This window comes from Larus michahellis, chromosome 7 (genome assembly GCF_964199755.1).
Source record: "Larus michahellis chromosome 7, bLarMic1.1, whole genome shotgun sequence".
NCBI classification, from domain to species: domain Eukaryota; kingdom Metazoa; phylum Chordata; class Aves; order Charadriiformes; family Laridae; genus Larus; species Larus michahellis.
Window position 1 is genome coordinate 46,726,724 of NC_133902.1, and position 21,457 is coordinate 46,748,180.

General features: G+C 48.1%; 2 protein-coding genes across 2 annotated transcripts; both read left to right on the forward strand.

The window, feature by feature from the left end:
• The first annotated feature begins 2,626 nt into the window (after positions 1 to 2,626).
• Positions 2,627 to 9,221, forward strand: LOC141745975 (uncharacterized). The gene is made up of 3 exons (XM_074593522.1): positions 2,627 to 2,772; positions 3,946 to 4,170; positions 8,346 to 9,221. Exons 1-3 carry the CDS (start codon positions 2,627 to 2,629, stop codon positions 9,031 to 9,033), a joined length of 1,059 nt encoding a protein of 352 aa, XP_074449623.1. The 3' UTR covers positions 9,034 to 9,221.
• A 516-nt stretch (positions 9,222 to 9,737) lies between these two features.
• INHBB (inhibin subunit beta B) lies at positions 9,738 to 15,928 on the forward strand. Its single transcript, XM_074595689.1, has 2 exons — positions 9,738 to 10,218; positions 12,887 to 15,928. The coding sequence occupies exons 1-2, from the start codon at positions 9,816 to 9,818 to the stop codon at positions 13,660 to 13,662; spliced, it is 1,179 nt and encodes a 392-aa protein (XP_074451790.1). The 5' UTR covers positions 9,738 to 9,815; the 3' UTR covers positions 13,663 to 15,928.
• The last annotated feature ends 5,529 nt before the right edge of the window (positions 15,929 to 21,457 follow it).

The window sequence follows — 21,457 nt, forward strand, 5'->3', positions numbered from 1 at the left end:
CCTAATGCTTGCTATTTATGTCACGAGCGGAGTATCTTCCCCGCACACACATATAGGGGTACTGTTATGCCTAAATAATTGATTATGTCAAATTTCCCCTAAGCGTGACATCTGGCAAGAGCTGTGGCTGTACAAAATACCATCTATTGCTAATTCTTTATACAGCCGTAGCACCTCTCACCCTGAAGGACCAGACCCCTTGAACTCTGGACCATGACTACCTTCCCATTCCCCCCAAAAGGCCACAGTAAATGAGGTCGTCTTAGAGGAGTCCAGCTGTGTGATAGCAGCTGCTGCCTTATGCTCCCCTAAAGGGAAAGTGGGGCCTGTTTTGGGGTGTGAGGGGACCAACTGGCTGCAAGCCTTGCATTTTCTCTGTTTCAGTGCCCTTCGCTGCTCTTGGAGAGGTGGCCCTGCAGAAGAGGGTCCCAAAGGATGTGCAGCAGCCAAATACGGCCTCTGCTGGAGGGAAAATTCATGCGTGATTCAGGGCAAGTACCACTTTACAATAACCTCTAGTAAAGACAAGCTGTGGAGAATAAAACAACTAATTGGGTCTGCGTCGGGATGCTTTAGTACCCATGCTGAAATTTGGCCAAGGGAATGAAGCTCACACCTTTCACTGTTGCACACAAATAAACCAATATTTCCAAGGGATCTTTCATAACCGGCCATGGTAAGGATTTATCACGCATAACATCCAAACCTGAACGCACCTGGCTCTGGTATGGGATCATTGGTGCTTGTTTTTTGGTTTTGGGTTTGTTTTTTTTAATATTCCATTTTCAGCTGGAAATTACTGATGTGACCAAAGTCCGATTCCCTTCAGCAGTTTCTCCCTTCCTCCCCCCACCTTTTCGCACTCCCTGAGGTCTGACCATCTGGAAATCCTCCTCCACCTCTTCATCATGTGTGAATTTCCACCTAGGGCTGAAAGTGTCACTGTACTAAAGTGTGATGCATTAACACATTGAGGCAGAAAGCAGAGGGGAGTTGGGGATTATAACACTTCATGACCCACTCCGCAGTCGCTCTATGATTTAATCATCTTTATCAGCTTGTATCCTTTTCTTTGTATCCTTGCATTTTCCCTGTATCCTTTATTAAAATATTCCCATAATTAAAGAAAAAAAACCACCAAAAACAACTCTACACAAACAAGTAAAGTGCAGTACCTTGTCATCAGAGTAGGATCAACTGAAACAGGCAAATGTCTCAAGGAGAGCATGCGTAACTCAAGCAAGCCGGGGGACCTAGAGTGTTCTTTCACAATGAAGCTCACTAATTATCCATACCTGCTACAGCATATTGCAAACTTGGGGTTCTTTCCTGCCAACCTTCATGCGCGTGATCTGAGCAACTGTAATTTTTATACGTGTATATATAAAGTATAAGCAGTAATAATGCTATCTTGTACAGAAATTAAATCAAGCTCTGCAAATTACGTGCCGTGTTGGTTTATCCTTTCAGCAGAGCGGAATGGAAAATTCACTAGTTTGGAAGTCAGTTAGCTGCCTAGCCTTCTTCTAACTAAATACTGAGGCTTATTATGCTTCAAATAAATACATATATATATATATATTTCTTTTGTGGCTTGGTTGCTGTAATCATCTTGGATGTAATAATGTTACTAGCCTCAGGGCTATATTTATTAAGATTTTAATTTAAAATCTTTCTGTCCTTCAGCATTTAAACAGAGGAAAACCCCATCTGGAGTAGCCAAAAAAAAAAAAAAGTTCATCCTTTTCTTTTTCATGCATTCCCCTCCCCTAGGCCCTGTCTCTCATCTTTTAAGCAAAAAACCTGAGAACAACGCGCTTTCCTGTTGTAGCTCTGCACCCTCCTAACACTCCGGTACCTGTGTAGGTTTGGTAGACCCAAGTCTGCTTAATATGATCCATGTGCTCCTGTTCCTGCTGTCTCCGGAGCGGTGGTTTGTTTTCTTATCCTTGTACAATAGTACCAGTGTATTTCACAGTAATATTTCCACATACTATGATTTATTCTTAATAATGCTCTTGGTAAGGATCTAAACCACAGCAATAAATGTTGGGGGGCGAGACTATTACTCAGAAACAGCAAAGAGTTGTGGGGAAGTTTTAAGGTTATTCTGTGTTAATAAGCTGCCCCACTTCTGAGGAGATCATGGCAGGGAGATAACAGAACAATATGAACAGCTTGTAACCCAGGGAGTGAAAAATTTCCATAATCTTAAAACCCTTTTGAGGGGACATCTCAGTCAAGGGGGCAGCCTGAGCTGTCACGGTGTATGTGCTTTTTCAGGTTTTTAGGAAGAAATGGCAGCATTGGGTCAGCACCCAAGTTCTATAGAGTTTGCAGTCCTTTTTGGTTTAATCCTATGGCACGTTCAAGCCATTCCTTCATGAGGCGACAGGCAGCAATGACTTAAATGATTAATACTGAGGAGGGCAGAAGGCAATCCCAAAGTTTTTGTTAATAACCCTCTCATGTAATCTAGTAACACTGGAATATCAGCAGCGTGTGGTAGCAGACGACCTTGCGTGTAGCTGATGTCAACATAGCAAACGTGGGTGGTGAGACATCCTGAATGTGCTTGCTAGAGGCCTTCAATGGCTAAATAGCACTGGGCAAATGACTGTAAGTCATGTGGGCCATCTCTCAGCTGGGATACATCGACGGAGCTCCACTAGCTGTGGCAATGCTACTGCTCTGCCCCAGTGGAAGATCCTCCTTGCTTGAACTGGGGGACTCTGGTGCTGTTACAGGAGCCCCTTGCTCCTGGCCCCAGCAGTGAGTGAATCAGTCAACCATATCGCAATCATCTTTAAAAACGCACTCTGATGTTCTTGTGCAAACAGTCAACAGTTTTGGTTTGAGATATCAAAAGACTCATGGAAACAAAACTGGACAATTAAGTATGAAGAGACCAAAAACAACTTTTGACATACAGCACCAGGGCCGTGCGGTTAGTGTCGAGCTCCATGAAGAGGATGAATTCCTCTACGCTGTTTTTCTCCACTTAATTTCAAAGCAGTTTACAGAGGGTTGAATGCCGTCATCCTCAACTTACAGCTGGTGAAAATGGGGTAAAGAGGAAGAAATTCAGGCCTAAGCACAGGTCTTCTGGCTGCAGCCTGTCCCACAGGCAGTAGGTGTAGACGCTGCTTCTACACTGTGCTGCTTGCTTGTAGAAAAGAGAAGGTAGCTTATGTTCAGGTACTTGTCAGGTGCTACTGGTTGTCCATCATGAGATGACTTGAGCTTCTGCATCCCATTTCTCCCATGGCATTGCAAAGGTACCTGTGATTTTTTTGCTTCTGAGCTCCATTTAAAACTGGGGGGAAACCTCTCCATCTTGTCACCACCCCCTTATAATCACTGATTTTCTCATGAGAGATGATTTTAAAGTTGCTGCATCCTACTGTTCATTTTCCTGATCTATTAGATGTGTCAGTCACAGCTGGATGCATAGAAGAATTGCACCAGTCGACTTTGAAATGCATTGTCTCAGTAAGTAGAGTTCAAATTACGAGAAGTCAAGTTTTAACTATTTTGTTTACCACTTAAATGCAGATTTTATTTTTACTCACTTTGCTACTTTGCAAGGCTTTTGGTGTGAACTTAAACAAACATGAAAATCATGTTCTTTAACAGTATGTTAAAAGTGCTTATATGTTAAAAGTGCTCACCACAAAGCAGACACTTCTTTGTTGGGCAACCAGCACAGCTTTTTCATGTTGTCTGTGTGTCCTCACCCGCCCCAACCTATTTAGGTCAATACAAGCAACTTCAGAGGAAGTCACCGCCTGGTTATAAGGCTACAGCTTTGGACTGCAGAGGACAGACTGTGCGAGGAAAACAAGAGCACTTCTGGGCTGTCACCAAGCAGGGGATAGCTTTTGAGTATCACATGGGGTATCCGCCCGACGGTGTTCGGTCCCTTTACTTTGGAAATTGAAGCAGATCCCTGAACTCAGTCCCTTTGCCAAAGGGCACGCATGCTGCTTTGTGCGGAGACCTGCCTGAGGCGAGGTACCTGACTGCATTGCTTCATGATGGTGCACGAGATCCACCTGCGCTTTGTTCCCTACAGCGAATCTGGGAGCTTGGATGCAAACCTTCACGGAGCGCAAAGGGGCCATTGAAGAGGACCGATCGGCCAACATGCTGCCCGGGAGGCACCAGCAGGTAGCTGAGCTGGAGGGAGCGGGACTACAGCCACATTAAAGCAGATGCAGTGGGAATGGGAGGCTGAGGCTGTGAGTATGATCCCTGCAGCCCTGCACTGCCGCCTGCCCCATGTCCCCATCCTCCCTGACACTTGTGCGAGGAGCTGGCATTCAATAGGTGCTCTTCAAAACCTGTTGAGGGCTCTATTTTATTTCTCTGTGGCTCATCTTCCAGATTCTCAGTTGTACCTGCTTTAGATGAGGAGTTCCCAGTTTGGTCAGGTACTTTGTTTCTGCCTGATATAGCCCCTTGTCCCAAGTGGTGTTCACAATAGGACCCTTTTTTTCGAGAGAGAGCAAATATCTGTTAACAGGCAGTTTTCAGTTAAAGAAGCATGGGCACAAGGAAAGGAGCCAGATTAACCTCTTAGTGGGTTTATTTTTTCATGAGTTAGGTCTACTTTTGCCAGTTCAGAAAATGTCCAGGTCTCTCAAAACAGCATTTACCTACTTGATTTTCAATAGGACTTTTCCTTCTACAGATTTACGGTGCTTTTGAAACATCCTCTGCTTTTGTTGCAGTTGTTTAAAAAGTATTCATGCATAGTGAGGAATCAGTCTGATTACGGATACATAATTCCGTCTGAGGCAAAAGAATGGCGTGGATACAAATTCCAGATAGAGCACAGTGCTCCCAGCCTGCCCCTGTAACCGCGCGTCTCACTTTCTCTGTATTTCCAGCAAGATGACAATGGCTACCTTGTGAAGAGCGCTTTCAGATACAAGGCAGAAGTTTATACTTCAAGGTCTAGCCTTGAAACTTCTGCAGGATAGCAATGCTCTTCTGAAGTGCCATTTAAAACAGATTGCGTTTCACTACGTGCAAAAATCCCCCATATAGATGCAGCTATATGAGCAAAAAAAAAAAAAAAAAGTGCTTTTGCCAGTATAGCCTATTTTATTTGGGAAATGCTTGCAGAAAAAGATGCTTGTGCTAGTAGAACTTGTATTTGCTGGTTATCAAAGGATAAGCATTTCTAGTGCAAACCAGGCCTCTTATATATGAAGCTTTATGCAGTTCAGCCATCGGTACAGTAAAGAAAATCCTTCCTCAAAGGGATTAGTAAGGTTACCTAATAGATATTATTAATGGTTTAAGAGCAATGTGTGAGGGGCCCGATCCTTTGCTAGTGTAAATTGTTACGGTCCCACTGAGGGTGTCATGTAAGCACAGAAAGGTGAGGGAGCTGCCTCGTGCCATCGCTGTCTGCACGGTTTCTGGAGCTTCCCCCCGGCTCAGGACGGCGCAGGGCTGCGCTGACTGGCCTCTCCAAAAGAGTGACTTGGGCATCTGCCGCCCCCCTGAGATAAATGTGCATAAGCAGATATCTAGGTTATAGAGGAAGAGTTGTAGCCGTTTGATGCCTCGAAAACAAGCCAGTTGATTCTGGCTGAGGATCTCAGTTTATACTAATTTCATTATACTAGTAGCTTTAATAAGCATCAGATTCCAGTCATGACACTTGATGTTTCTACAGAAAATACCGTCCGATACCGTACCTTCTCACAGCGGGGCTCCCGGGCTAACTGTGCGCTTGCCCATTAAGCACAAATCCCAGCCATTTCCTTCCCAGTTTTCCCCTGCATTTAATGTATGGAAAAGTGTGACCCTGAATCAGATGAATAGCAGCCGGTTTGAGAAGGTGTGTGTGAAAATGTATCCTCACACAGATGAGCTCAGAACAAATAGAATAGAGGGGAGGAGGGGAGGAGGGCGGCGCGGTGGGGGGGGAGTGCGAAGCCACCCTTCCCCTGATAGTTCAGCCACTATGTGTAAGCAACAAGTTTGTGCCCAAGGGAAAAGGACTGAAAGCTGAGGAGATCTTAAAATTAACCGAGCTTTATGGCTCAGTCAATAGGCCGTGCTCCCTGAGCGAGATTACAAACCAAACGGCACATTTCGTTCTCTTAACCCTGTTTGCTCTCCCTGTAGGCTCTTCTGCCCGAAAGCATCTGAGGTTTGATTAAGTTCCTCTCTAGGAGGAAGCCAGAGAAAGTCCATTGTGAGAGCTGCCTCTAGAATGCTGTTGGACACATTTTAAATAACAGTAGAGGTTATTAGTGTATTAGTTTGTAGTTATTGCTAGAGAAGATAAGTCTTCCCAATATTTGAATATGCAAAATGGCTTTGGCTAACCCAAAGAAAGAGGGGGGAAAAAAAAAAAAGAAGCCAAAACATGCCACTGCAGTGAGTAACAGCGATGATTAAAAATCACTCTATGTAAAAAGGAAAACCTCTACCTTGTTTTACTACTAGAAATACCTTCCCGGGTTTGTCATCCGCACCAAAGACACAATATTTTCCCTTTTGGCATTTCATTCTCACTGGGGCAATGAAATAGTTGTTTTCAAAGCGAGAGGGACTGTGTTGGCACCTATTTTTTGTTTGACAGTGACCTCTGTGAACCAGTCATCACTGCTCTGCCTGTTGTTTTCTTGTTAGCTCTTTGCTGTCAAATTAATTACTGTGAAGTACTAAGCTTGTTGCATTCACGTGCTCTTATTAGCTCACAGGATGTCAGAGTGATTGGATTTTTAGCATTATTTCTTTTTTTACATTCCAGTCTTTCCATTCAAAAGCTGTTACTGGTAGGGAGGAAATACTCTATCTAATGCTGATCTCCTATCAGGGTAGCTCCAGTGATACTGAGGATTTGATTTACAATGCTGTATATGCAATTAGACCGTGTTTATATTAAAACCAAGAGGAACAATCAGATTGGGACTGCAATGTGATTTTGAAGCACGGCATTAAGCGTCTTTCCTTTTGCAGCACAGAACAAGAAGGAAAATATTTATGATGAAAAACATTTATTATGAGAGTTTGTCCCTTTCATTCTTAAATCGCAGCGATGAGCTGATCCTCCAGTTGACCCTCTTTCCGCTCCTGTGTTGCTTGTATTAGTGACAACTAACAGAGCTCACGTGTGTGTGCAGTCCAGGAATATATAAGAAGTTTTATTCTTCTTTTAAAAACCGAAATGCACAGAAGGCTCTGTGCACAGAAGCTGGGCGTCCTGCTTCTGCCCCTTGAAAACCAGCATTCGGCGCAGTGAAAAAAAAAAAGAGGAAGGTCTTGAGATTTGCTTTCATTCTTGGAGGGAGAATTTTCTTTATTAAAAGGAAAAAAAAAATATTAATAAATAGAAGACGTAGTTAGCGCAGCCGGCAGCCCCGTTCCCTGCAGGGATGCTCAGCTCCCGACTGTCCCCCAGTACTGAGCATCACCGCTTCCCCGGTGACACGCACACCCCCCCCCCCCCCCGGCAACACGCCGCCCGTTTCCCTGGGCGGCCCAGAGGGGGCGCCCTCTGCTCAGGCTTCCCCGCGGCGGCGGCGCGCAGCGGCCGCGGAGCAGCGCGGAGGAAGGCGCAAGCCACCGCGGCTCACCTGCGCGGTGCCCCCCGGCCCCGGGGATGGGGTGGGGGGGGGGGCGCCGAGCGGACGTTCGTCCGCTCGGCGCCCCCCCCCCCCCCCCCCATCCCCGGGGCCGGGGGGCACCGCGCAGGTGAGCTGCTGCCCCACCGCGTCTACGGGAGCGCGGATTTCCCGTTATCTCCCCTCCGCACCGAGCCGCCCCCCCGCCCCATCCCCGGCTCCGCGTCCCTCCTGCCCCACGGAAAACGCGCGCACACGCACACAACTCCCGCCACCCGCCCCATTCAAACAAACAAACAAACAAACAAACAAAAACCCGCCCCGTCGCAAAAGCCAACCCGACGGTAAACTTTCTAATGACTTTCTTTCAAGTGCTTAAAAGGCAAGGAACAACGAGGAGGGGGGGGGACTTGGAGGGGGGACACGACACAGCGGGGCTGCTGCCGCTCGGGATGCGTCCGTCCTGCCGGGGGACGGGACGGGGGACGCGGGTCGGTGTGCCGTGGGTGTGTTTGCAGGAACCGGGAGGGAGGGAGGGGACGGGGTGGGGGTGGGGGGGGGGAGTTAAAGAAACAGCATAGTTAATATTTCCACATCAGGAAGTTACTGTAATAGCCCAGGGGGCAAAAGACTTAACTTAATCTCCTAAATAGTGAGGAACCCATGGCGTCTCTGTTATAGGTTGGAGTTCCCACGTGGTTTTAACTCCTGTATAAAAGTTTCAGTAGAAAGTGCCACAATGTCGTGATTTTGCAGGGGGGGAAAATTAGCAGGAGGAGATCAGAGGAAGATAAGCGAGGAGCGAGCCGCTTCCCCGAGACCTTCCACTGCAGATCCGAGAGAGAACATCAGACGCGTTAAAAAAAAACAAAACAAAACAAAACACAGCGTTCAAGCCAGCACAAGGCGAGCGAAAGATCAAAAAGACGCGGAGAGAGAGAAAGGAGAGAGAGGGAGAGACAGATTAACTGGAGCAGCAGCAGCAACAACAACAACAAAAATCACACTTAAAATAATAATAACAATAATAATAATAAAACCCAAACCACCAACAAGGGAGATATTGTTTAAAAAGAGCGAGCGAGGGAGCGAGCCGAAGAGCTGGTCCGACCGAGTGGATCCGTGCAGCTTCTCCTGGGATCGCCGGGATCGCGCCGATTCCCCGCTCCGCTCCGCGGCCGCGCAGCGTGCGGTGCCGCTGCCCGCGGCGGGGGGGGGCCGCGCCGGGCGCCGCCGCAGCATCATCCTCGCCGGACTCCGGACCCTCCGCGGGGCTGCTTTTGAAAATAAAAGCATCTCGCTAATAATAAGCGGGGCGGTGGGGGGAGAAGACTCGCAACTGTGGAGCTGCCAGCCGCGCACCCCCTCCCCGCCGCCCCCGGCCCCCTCCCCAGCTATGCTCCGGGTCAACTTTGATGGCACGTTGAGAAGCGGCGGGCGCTGAAGGGGGGACAACCGAGCGGCGCGGCGCGGAGCCGACCTGCTGAGAGACCTGCACCCACGGCCTGTGGATTGTTGTCTTGCGGGGGCGGAGTGGGCGGGGGGGTACAAGTGGCATTTCTCCCCCCCACCCCCCCGCACCCCCCACCCCCCCTCCTTCCAGGCTATAAATTGGATTGTATATAAATCTGCTTCGTTTATCTCCCCTGACCCCCCTCAATGACGCTGGACTAAGGAGCTCCTCTCCGCGGCCCGCCAGGACCTGCCGAAGCGAGCGATGGACCAGGACCGGCTGCGCCCGGGGATGCCCCTCTGAAGCGCCACGGGGCACCGGGGCAGCGCGTCCGCCGCCTCCTCCCCCTGCTCCTCGGCTCCCCTCGCACCTCCGGCTCCCCCTCCCCGGGCTCCGCAGCCACCCCCTCACCTGCTGCCGTCCCCCTCCCCCGTGGAGCCGGGCTCTCCGTGCACGCCAAGCCTGCTGCCCCCCTCCCCGTTCCCCCCCCCACCCCTCCACCCCCCAACTTCGCCCTCGGTGCCTGCGCGTGCAGCCTCCCCCACCCCCCCACCCCCCCACCCCCCCCGCCTTCCCCGGCGGCACACGCCGCTTCCCCGGGCGCCCCCCTCCCTCCGCCGCGGCTCCCCCCCTTGCGCGGAGCGGTTGCGGCCCCCCAGCTTGGCTGCCACCGCCCCCTCCGCTCCGCGGAGCGCACCGAGCGGCGCTGCCTGCAGACGGGCTCCCTGCGGCGCTTCGGGGCGGCCCCCAGCTCGGCCCCCCGCTCCTCCGCCATGGACGGGGCGGCTCGCCGGGGGGTGCTGGCCGCGCTGCTGGCCTGCGGGCTGCTCCTGCTGGGCGCCGCGGCCACCCCGACCCCGCCGGCCCCCGCCGGCGGCTCCCCGCAGGACACATGCACCTCCTGCGGCTTCCGGCGGCCCGAGGAGCCGGGCAAGGTGGACGGGGATTTCCTGGAGGCGGTGAAGAGGCACATCCTGAGCCGGCTGCAGATGCGGGACCGGCCCAACATCACGCACGCCGTGCCCAAGGCGGCCATGGTCACGGCGCTGCGCAAGCTGCACGCCGGCAAGGTGCGGGAGGACGGACGCGTGGAGATCCCCAGCCTGGACGGGCAGGCGAGCGCCGGGCCCCCGGCCCACGACCCCGTCTCCGAGATCATCAGCTTCGCCGAGACAGGTGGGCGCCGCCCGGCCCCGCGCCCCCCGCCGCCCGCTCGCCCCTGCCCGGGCCGGCCCCGGGCCCCTGCCCTGCCGCGCTCCCTGCCCGTCCTGCCGCCACCCCTCGCAGTCCCCCGGCTCGACCCCTGTCAGGCCTCCCACTTGCCCTGCCTGCCCTCCTGTCCGCCCTCTCTGTCCCCCTGCCTGACCCCTGGCAGTTCTCCTGACCGCCCTTGCTTGACCCCCCGTGTCCCCTGCCTGTCCTCCTTGCCTGACCCCCTGTGTCCCCTGCCTGTCCCCCTGCCTGCTGCCGGGCTCACTTGCATGGCCTCCGCCTCATCCGTTCTCCCCTCTGCCCCGCACCATCTCGCCCTGGCCCTGCCAGCTCCCTCCCGTCCTCCTTGCTTGTGTCCCTGTGCTTCTCCCCTGGGTTGTGCCCTGCATCTCCCCTCGCTGCCTCTCTCCATCCCTCTGTGGCCTCTGTGCTCCCCGGCTTCCCTCTGGCGGACCTTCCACCTGCACCATGGCTTGCCTCTGTCCCTGTGTGTCCCAACTGTCCCTTCTCCGCCTGTCCTGCTCCATCTCTTGTGTCCCTTGCCTCATCTGCTTGCCCGGCACATTCATCTGGTTCACTGCATGCATCTGTCTGTTGAGGCTTGCGTTCGCCCGTCCTCCCTTTCCATTCGTTTCCCATTTATTTAGCTTTCATTTGTAGTGTTGGCCTTGTCTGTTCGTCCACTGCGTGCAGCCTCCTCCCAAGTGTGCCTGTCTCCTCTCTGTCCATCCATCTGTCCGTTTACTAACTGTGCCATCCATCCCCACGGTACCAGCCATCTCAGTCCTGTCCAGCCGTTGCAGTTATGTGTCACTGAATCTCTTCAGCGTAGCATTCCAGCAGTTTATCCAGGCAGCCGCTGTGCTTGTGAACTTTGCACATCTGGCCATAGCACCGTCACTCTGCAAATTAGCTCTCTCCTGTCTATCTGCCCATCTCTCCTTTCCTTCATCGCTCCATCGCTCAGTTCATTTTTTTCTCTCTCTATCTTCCTGTGGCATCTAGATATCATTTGTCCGCAAAATAAATCTCTTTCTATCCTGTATACTGCCCACTCATCTTCTTTATCTACCCTCCCACTTACCAAAGGCATATACATTTACAGTATCTATGGGATCTGTTGCATTATACATATGCTTGTTATATTCACATACAAAATTTATGGGCACACACAATCTCACACAACACAAGTGATGTGGATCGGTGCAGCAACACCGTACTGTTCTTTTTCTGTCACTGTCGCCACAGTTTATAAAGAAGTTGTGTGTTTACTAACATGCAAAAGGCTTTCTTAGGGTACCTGTTTGGGTTTATTATTTTTAAATAGGCTGTTCTGGGGAGATCTGGGGTGGGCTCGTACTTCCATTTAGTATTCAATCAATCGCTGGCTTTTGTAACACTTCCAAAATCGACTTTATGTAAAACATAGGGAAACACAGTGAAAATTTTTGTCCCTGAAATATTACAAGGTACCGAATGGGCCCTGGAGGCACATTTGAAAGGCATGTAGGGTAACAAATGAAGACACCGACCATGCAAAAAATCCCATTCAGAGATTGACAAAAATAATAAAGATTCTTAGGAAAAGAGAAGGAAGAAAAAAAAATCTACATTTGGCACTGTACAGAAAGAAGCGAAAACAGATAAGGGCAGATGAGAAAATGCCTTTCCAGCAATAATTTTAAATAGCGATTGGGAGGCTTTCATTCAAGGACCAGAATTACAATCTCTGCCGTAAAGGCCAGCTCGCACATTTATCACCTATGCCAAATTCGGTTAGGACCTATAGTACAAAATTGCAGTGGGGCCGCTGGTATTTCTGAAACATTTGATGCAGCAGGCTCTTTTGTTTACAAATAAGGGGTTATGTCAGACATTTGGTGACATTTGCTTTTCCGTGATAATTTCGCTCCTTTAATTCTGGTGTTATTGAAAAGCGTATTGAGAACAGCCAGTAACGGCGTTACAGCGAGAGCAACCGCTTCCTTGCCTCGCCGTGTATGGGAGTTTGTCGTTTTGGGGCGAAAAGGCAGAGATCGAAACAATTAATAGTAGCAGATATTCTACCAGACTAAGTGGGGGTTAGCTTGATGTGCTGGACAAGCAGGCACATTACTGAAATATTTTCCCCTCCGTCTCATGAATCCTCTCTGTTAAACTGCATCGAGAATATGTGAAAATCGAAAGAGAATCCCTGGTTTGGCATTGGCGTTTCAGTGGTTATTGAAAGGGCTGTCCCCGTGAGAATCGGCGGGTAGCTGAAAGTTAAAACTATTCTTAAACCGATGAGATAGCAGAGTCCGAGTGCTGGTCTTTTCAAGATGCTGCTGTAGCGTCTTTAAAGCTGGGCTGGCTGGAAAAACCCCATATTCTGGAGAGCTCTTACTGGTGTCTGTGGGTCTGACACATCCGACTGCAGCCTGGTGATGACCGTTGCTGTGGGAAGTCCCTTTTCAATGCGTTTCGATTGCAAATTGGGGATATCTGATTCAGTGCGTGCCTTCTGGCCGGCACAGCCCCGCTGCCGCTCCCTCGGTCCGCTGTGCTCTAGCCTTCTCCCCGAATCCCGAATGGCACACAAGCTAACGTTTCCTTTTTGACTTAATCTTGCTGATCTCTCCTTATCTTGCAGACGATCTGGCCTCATCTAGAGTCCGCCTCTATTTCTTCATCTCGAATGAAGGGAACCAGAACTTGTTTGTCGTTCAAGCCAGCCTGTGGCTTTACTTGAAGCTGCTTCCATATGTCTTAGAGAAAGGCAGCAGGCGAAAAGTAAGAGTCAAAGTCTATTTCCAAGACCCGGACACTAGCAACAAGTGGAATGTGGTTGAAAAGAAAGTTGATCTCAAAAGAAGTGGTTGGCACACTTTTCCCATGACAGAGGCGATCCAGGCTCTGTTTGAGAGAGGAGAAAGGAGACTGAACTTGGATGTTCAATGTGAGGGCTGTGAAGAGTATTCAGTGCTGCCAATTTATGTGGACCCCGGGGAGGAATCCCACCGGCCTTTTTTAGTGGTGCAAGCCCGCCTCGCCGATAACAAACACAGGATCCGGAAAAGAGGCCTGGAGTGCGATGGCAGGACCAATCTATGTTGCAGGCAACAGTTTTACATTGACTTTAGACTCATTGGGTGGAATGACTGGATCATAGCACCATCAGGTTACTATGGGAATTACTGTGAAGGGAGCTGCCCGGCCTACTTGGCCGGCGTCCCGGGGTCGGCTTCCTCCTTTCACACCGCCGTCGTGAATCAGTACCGAATGCGGGGGCTGAACCCGGGCACCGTGAACTCCTGTTGCATTCCAACCAAACTTAGCACAATGTCAATGCTGTACTTTGATGATGAATACAACATTGTGAAAAGGGACGTTCCCAATATGATTGTGGAAGAATGTGGTTGTGCTTGATTTAAGGTGTGTTTTTTTGGGGGGGAGAGAGAGAGAGAGAGAGGGCGAGAGAGAGAGAGAGAAACATTCCCGTACGAGATGGTGTTGGAGGAAGTTTCACTGTGTATCCAGGCATCAGTGTTGGAAAGTCACTGTGGAAAAGTTTGACAAAAAAAAAAAAAAAGAAAAAAAAAATCATTTCACTTTGGTGTCAGGACAGTGGCAGTTTGTGGATCTTGGACACTTATATATTCTACCACTTATAAGTTAATGCTATGAAATATCTTAAAGACACACACGTGCGCACACACACACGAAACGTGGGCACACACACAAACACGCGCTCATACACACACACACACACACACACATATGAGGCAGCTCGGAAAAGGGACATGAGCACAGAAAGTCAGTGACCAGTGACGACGGACCTAAATGCCTGCCAGTACGAGTGAACGGCTGAGCAGCTGTTTTCCCCGCCTGCCGGTGAAGTCACACCGAAATGAGCTCCCTTTGCTCAGGCAAAAGCACAGACTGCGAGAACACGACGTATTCTTGCACGCAGGTGTCGAAAATGACCAAACTTAGAAAATAAAATAAAAAAAAAAGATAAAAAAATAATAATAAAAAAAAAAGTCGACTGTCACCTCTTAGGTCTAATGGGAAGCTGCAGGACACCTGCCTTGGGAGGTGATCACTTCCTCTTAATTTAAATTTATCTAAATATAAACATCACAGATACGCGCATCTTCCTACAGCACTTCCAGTAAGGAATCGCGTGGTACCATCAGAGAGAGAGAAAAGGGGACAGAGGCGTAAGCAACTGCTGTATTTCTAACATCCGACCGTTGCGAAGTCACAAGCTGGGCTGGCGTGATCCGATGCTTTAACTGCCCACTGGCGACCTGTGGATGGCTATTCCCACCGTGTCTTGGAAAAGGGGATCCGATAACGCATCTGGACTGTGGTGACCGTTGGCATCTCTCACTGTTGGGAGAAAGAAAAGTCAAAGTTTCAATCACCTGTGTTCTTCAACAGGGGACTCGGCAAGAGCACGTCACGTGGGGGATGAGCAAACAAGCAACCGCCACCACGACTAAACCAATGAACCCTAAAGAGGAGTGACAGTAACAGAGCGGAGACGTTCTGAAAAATGCAGTGCTTTTAAATAACAGGCGAGGAACGTTTTAACAAGTCTTGGAAAGGAGAAGAGAGGAGAGTGCTTTCAATTTCCTTACCAGGAGGTGTCGAGGATGGCCATAAAGATCAGAAAATAATGATACAGCATAGCACTTGCAAACTGCTTGAATGCACGTATAATAGCACTTGCAAATTTCAATGCCTTGAAAAGTGGTACTTGATAGTGCACTTATCTTTGCTCACTATCTAGGTAAACAGGTGCCGCATGAGCTATGCAATTTAAAGTGTTGACCCATACTAGACAAAACTGGACTTATGATATGACTTTTTTATATTTTTTTATACTTGAAATTAAATCTTTTGCTTCTTTTTTAAAGCGAATGATTGCTTTTAATGTTTGCACTGATTTAGTTGCATGATTAGTCAAAAAACTGCCATTTGAAAAAAATGTTATTTTTATAGCAGCAAAAAATGAATACAGTTAAATGTATTATACATAAATTTTGGAACCAAAGAGGCCAACATATTAGTTATAATTTTTATGAGATGGCAAAGCCATCATATATCATGTAGTCATACTGAGCAATCCCTCACGAGGCCTACCAATTGTTTCAGGGTACAAAATGGATTCTGTTTGTTCTATTCAGTGTCTTTTCTATACCATACGCACATGGAACGTAGAGTGAAAAAAAAAAAAGACTATTGTAGAATACATTACAATATGTGCATCCTTTAAATCCAATTTTTATGTTTATTTAATAAAGTTCCTTTTAGGTTCTGTTCCATAATAATTTAAACCAAACAATTTTCACTTAGATTTGCTGTTGAAGTATTTTACATCTGTGTACAGTTTAAATAAATAAAAAGATTGAAAACTGGATGTGCTTTTTTTTTTTTCTGCTTTTTTTTTTTTTTATCGGCGTGTAACATCTGGAGAAACTTGCTTACTTTCGGGACCGAATGCGGCTGCAGCCGGTGAACTGTCGCAGTAGACCGTAGTCGAATTAGTCATTGCAGAAAGCCTTGTCTGAGAGCTCAGCTGCGATCCTAAAAATGTTACGCTCTAGTTTTGTTGCTGTCTACACATGTGAGCATCTGCTGCTTTCTATCTGCCTGCGTGCAGGGTCTCCGGGCACAGGAGCAGCGCTGTTCCACATACCTGCAGGTCCTTCACAGCCAGTTCCTGGTTCACCTGCTGTGTAAGAATGTTACTCCTTGTCTAGGTCACTCCCTGAGCGGTTACAAGAGGTAAAAAAAATAATGTGGAAAGCACTTCCAGGAAAAAGACGTCAATACTAAGTTTGACCGCTTTTTTTTTTTCTAATTAGTTGGTACCAAGGAGAGGGTTTTTGAGTTAAATTATGTCCCCTTTAACTAATAAACCCCCAAAATGTTGAAAAATACTTGTAGAAATTCTCATCAGCTGCGCATATATCCAGATATTGATTTCATTGATCTTCACAGATAAATTCTTCCTCCTGGAGACCTGAGCAAATGCCAGCTGAAGCTGACAGAAGGACCTCTGTTGACTTAGCAAACGTTGCATCTGACCCTGAGACTTGGAAAGTGTCGAAGAAGCAAGTTCTTGCAACTAATGATGGGTTCTAGTTACAATTCACATTCAGGCGCAGCTCTGCCTGCCCACCCCTCCCCACTAAACCCAGACACTGGGGTTAAATGGCTTTGTTTCGGGAGACCTCTAGGAGCAATTTGCTGTAGCTGTGTCAACAACCTGCTGCGCAGAACTTTGCTCCCCAGACCAAATTTTTTGAATATTTCATAGCTTTCTCACAACCTCAAACGGCACGTTCATTGTCAAAGCCACTGCTCGCTGCTCCTGCTCTATCTCTTGGCAGCCTTCTCCCCTGTCTTTGTTCCCTGGGTCAACTGTGCTACTGGTAAGTTCAATAAATTCCCCTTGAAATCAGTGGCAAATACACGTCCCATCAGTCTGAAGGCACATTTGACCTAATATGACACAGTCTTCATTAATAAGACTGGGCTGCACTTTTAAAAATGGGTTATATTAAGACATATTGCCCATTGAATGCAAGGCCCCGGAGGCTGGGTCCAGTTGGGTTTCATTCTTAATTGAAAGTCGTTGCTTTCTGGGGTCAAAGCCAAGCCCTGCATGGGACACTGAGACTTGTGGGCCCTCCCAGGAGGAGACCAGAGTCTCTCCACGTGGGATTTGGACCCGCAGCCCCAGGGAGCCGGGAACTGCAGGCAGGCAGGATGCCATCGGGAGCAAGGGCAGGCTGTGCTCTGCGTCCCTCCACAAACCCACAAGCAGCTCCAGGATCCCGAACTCTTCTCAACGACCAGCAAAGAACACCCCTTTCCTTGGTAGAAAGCTTCCAGTTTTCTTCCCCTGCCTTCCCTGCACCCCATTTGCAGCTCCGGCCCTGATGTTCATGGGCAGAAACAGAACTGGAAAGAAGAGCATGAATCAGTATGGTGTGAGGGGCATCATCCGTGAGTGGAAGACCCATAGTCCAGATTCCCAAGTCGTTGTATTCTGTGTGAGACAATCTCTGGAAATCAATCTGGACAGAACACACTTTGAGTTTTCTGCAGTGTGGAGTCACTCACTGCTCGGCACCCTGCACACAGTGAGGAATTCCTGAGTCCTGGTGCCAATGGCAACCTGTCAAAAGATTTCTAAGGCTAAAATGAAATAAAATTTAAAAAGGCCTTTAATTTTGAGGGGCCGATCTGAGACAGTTTGGGCTTGATTTTTGGGAGATGTGACAAAGCTACTGCTCTTGCTCGTTTTTTGCAGGGAGCTGCAGGAACACCATTTTTTTGCAGCTTCCACCTCCTGCGTTTTTGAAATCAGGCAAAATGAAAAGTAAGATGCCCAAACTTGATGTCTGCTTTTGAAAACTTTTGGTTTTATTTTCCTGTCTGTCATTCCCATCCTTATAAAATTCAGCATCCAGTTTCATGGCCTTATGCTAAGTTAGGTACCGTGTCTACAAAACCATCTGGGTCAGGTCTATACCCCCCCCGCCAAGGTGACTACGTGTCTCTCCCTTGTCTCTGATAGGCTTTGAATTTGGTCCTATAAATGCTAAATCATTGTATTCTATCATGCAGCAGAATCAATCTCTGCAGCTGGGAAATTGTTGTCCTTCAAAATATTCTAATAGAGGCAAACCCCCGTCCCTGCGCCTGGGTCTCCCACTGGTGTTACTGAGGATGGTGTGAATGGGGTGACTGTCACGCTGTGGTGCAACAGAGTACTTGGTGGATTAACTCTGCATACGTCACGCATTTCCACACATAATAGACACCTGCTCCAAAATTGCCAGGTCTTACCTTCTTTGCTTTGGTACTTTATGAGAGATGAAGTCAGCAGCTGAAATTAATTGCTGCGCTCCCCCTGCCTTAGGAGAAGAGTGAAACCCCTCACCGAATGAATCCTTCTTAAGAATAATTTTTGTTTGGGGTGGTTTCTAGTGTGAAGGGTTGAAGAAAGTTTTACAAAATGGATCAGAAGTACAAATTTTTGTCTAAGAGGAGAGTCTGTTTCTGTTAATACTGGTGTCATTCTGCGGTAGCTCTCCTAAAATCTGCAGATGTAATTCAGGTTGGCACCAATATAACTAAAGACATACCTGAATCTGGTTTTCTTGGTTGCACCCAGCTAATTCTCAGTATTTCTAAAAAAATTTTTTTTTTTTTTTGCTTTAGCATCGGCAGCTAAAAGATTTAGCAAAACCCACAGATGCTGCGTGACAGATCAGAACAAGAGGAGAAGACTCCTAATCTGGTCATGAACACAGGGAGAATTTCCCTGCAAACACTGGAATTTGTCCAGGAATTAGCAGTCTCTGTCAGTACAAAATACCCCAGTAGCTTTCATTTGCTTGCCCAGTTGGTGCCCTTCAACCAAAAGCTGGATTTACCTGGCTGCTTGTAATGGTAGGGGCCAATTTTATTTGGGTAACTTCATTGATTTCAGGGGAATTGTTTCTGATTTGTACTAGAATAAGTGGGAGCAGATTTAGGCTCTTTAATGTTCTTCCAGTTTAGCTCTTGGAATAACTTATATTTCATTATTATGTGTTTATGTAATTAGTGCAATTATATCAAATTATATAATTGGTACAATTACTTGGACTCATGTAACCACTGCATATAGCATTCCATGCTGTAAAATCTTTTACTCTAGAAAAAAAAAAGAAGTCAATATTACATGGGAATCTTAATTTGTTTTTAAATTCCAGTATCAAATTTAGGCCCTAACCACATGCAAGAAGCCTCTGGTTCACATCAGTGGAACCTCTCTGAGCAGGCAGCCTGCAGCCTTCATCATAGATATTGGGTTTTTAATCTGATTTGGCCAATTCTATTCAACAGAGGCCCTCCTTGAATGTGTGCAGCTCTAACCGGTCTTCCTTGAACAAAGCAGAGATGTCAAGTTTTGACACACAGGCCACAACCTGAGAGCTGTGAAGCCATCACAGGCCTAAGATATGTGTATAGCTTCCTTACACTTGATCAGATTTGCCACCTTTATGGTCTGCCAAGGAGAATTTTACACCAGTACTTTTATTAAATTCATCGGTTCCCTCTTTTTGGTCCTTGAAAGTGTTTTTTTTCCCCCCACTATAATTTGCTTTCAGGGTACATTGTTGTGAAAGCGAGGAGATAGAGGGGTCCGTGTACGAATCTGTCGTGGGCAAAGACAAAGTAGGCCTAGCCAGCAAAACAGGAAAAACGGCGAAAAGAAAACCCAAGAGCTGTATTGATTTCCCTGGGTCAGACATGACCATCAAGGAAGAAGACCCAGCGTGAGAGCTGGAGTTGCTGAGCACCTGATGGGCTTCCCCTAACGAAAGGATCAGCCCTCCCAGGTGCCGAGCGTTTCAAGCTCTTGCCTGGCCCAAACGCCATCCTTGAACCCAGCTGCAAAGTGCACAGGCCCCAGGTGAGGCACAACTTGACCTAACGACAGCCCTGCAGGGCCTGGCTGCTGCCTGCTCCTTCTCACTTTGGACCTGCTTTTGGAGAGGACCCACGTCCCCGCCTGTCCTCCTGCAGACTGGCCTTTCAAATCAGGCCGGGAGAGGCAGCTGTAGCCTACTACAGCACAGCCATTTTAGGGCTGCAGCTAGTGCTGCCTCGCTGCCTTCCTCCAGCTGGTAAGTGTGCTCAGTGCCTGTTATTTTTATCTTGAGCTTTTGCTTTGTTTTTGAGGATAATTGCACGTTATTGCTGCAATATGTTATAATAAGTGCTATGAAGATGACTATTGTATCCAAGGCGAAAGAAGATGTGGCTGGGGAGCAAACTTAAACCTATGTGTCAGCAAAACAAACACGCCGTGTTTGGGCTGTGTCAGTCAAGTGGTACCAAAGTGGCATTTCAGTTTTGCCCAAGGGGAGGCTGCAGGGCTGATCTTGCCCCTCTCTGCTTTGTCGGATGGGGTGGCTTGTGCCTGTTCCCACAGAAGAGTTTGTCACGAGCTGTGGAAGAGCTGCAGCGGCCACGCTTTCCTGCGGTCAGAGCTCAGCTCCTCGCTTGGGTGATGGGGGAGCCAGTCCTGGGCAGCGCGGCAGGAGCGAGGTAGGAGAGGTGGATGCTGAAGTGACATCCATTTGAAGATAAAGGGTTATAAATGCTGCCAGATCCAGCTCCTGTGAGCTGGTGCAGGCTGGGCTTTTGGACTTCTGGACCCTGCTATGTCCCATCTCCTATTCACTATGTTCTCTGTAATCAGGTTTGGTCTCTTCTGGATTGTTTTTGGGTCAGGTTTTGGAACTGACCTAGCTGTGGGACTCCAAGCTTAAAAAAAAATAATTCAGGACCTTGTAAATTAAGGTCTTGGGCCCTTGTGAAAGGAAACAAACAACTCTTATCTGTCTTAATGAGAGTCGTATGTGTGTATTTTGTATCCAATTGTATGAATTATCTTTAGCAGTGATACTTTGTAAGACCATGTAATTTATGAGGTGGTTATCGGTGACTCATAAGTATTTATTTATGTTTTATATGCATTGTGTATGTTTGGCTTGATTGGGGTGGCATGTTTGCATGGGTGAGCAGGCATTTTATGTGTAAACACACACAGACAAGAAACGCAAGGCTTTCTCTAAGCAAATCAACTTCTACCATATTAATACCTCTGTAATAAAATGTATTTTGGGGGACCCTGATGATAGACTGGAGGTAATGCAGGGTAACTACCCACTGGTTTGAGTAGATTTCTTGGCTTTTGAGTATCTCATCCTCAGTATGTTGTCTGCCATTAAGTATGTGGTAGGTAGGTGCCCTTGTGATGGCTGAAGAGAAGGCAGCCTCTTCTCAGATGTGGCTGTGCTCCAGCCAGCTCCACATCCAAGAGAGCACAGCAAACCACGTTTGCTCAACCCCTGTTTTGAAATTGTTCAGAAGCTGGTTTGGTCTTTAGCACAGTTCGGAGCAACCTTGAGGCTGCCTTTAGGACAGCTGCCAGGGGTCCCGAGTGCTGCTGTAAAAGCTGAGAGAGAGCCAGAACATCATAGTGCTCTGGTCACGCATCCTCGGTTGGGCCGTGCTTCCTATACTGCGAGCTGCTGCGTGACACTCGGGCAGAGTCGACCCCATCTAAGTGGACAGTGTTTCTCGCTGGCTACATGATAGGCACAGAGACTTAGGGTGTAAGCCAGCTCTGTTTATATTAGCTGCC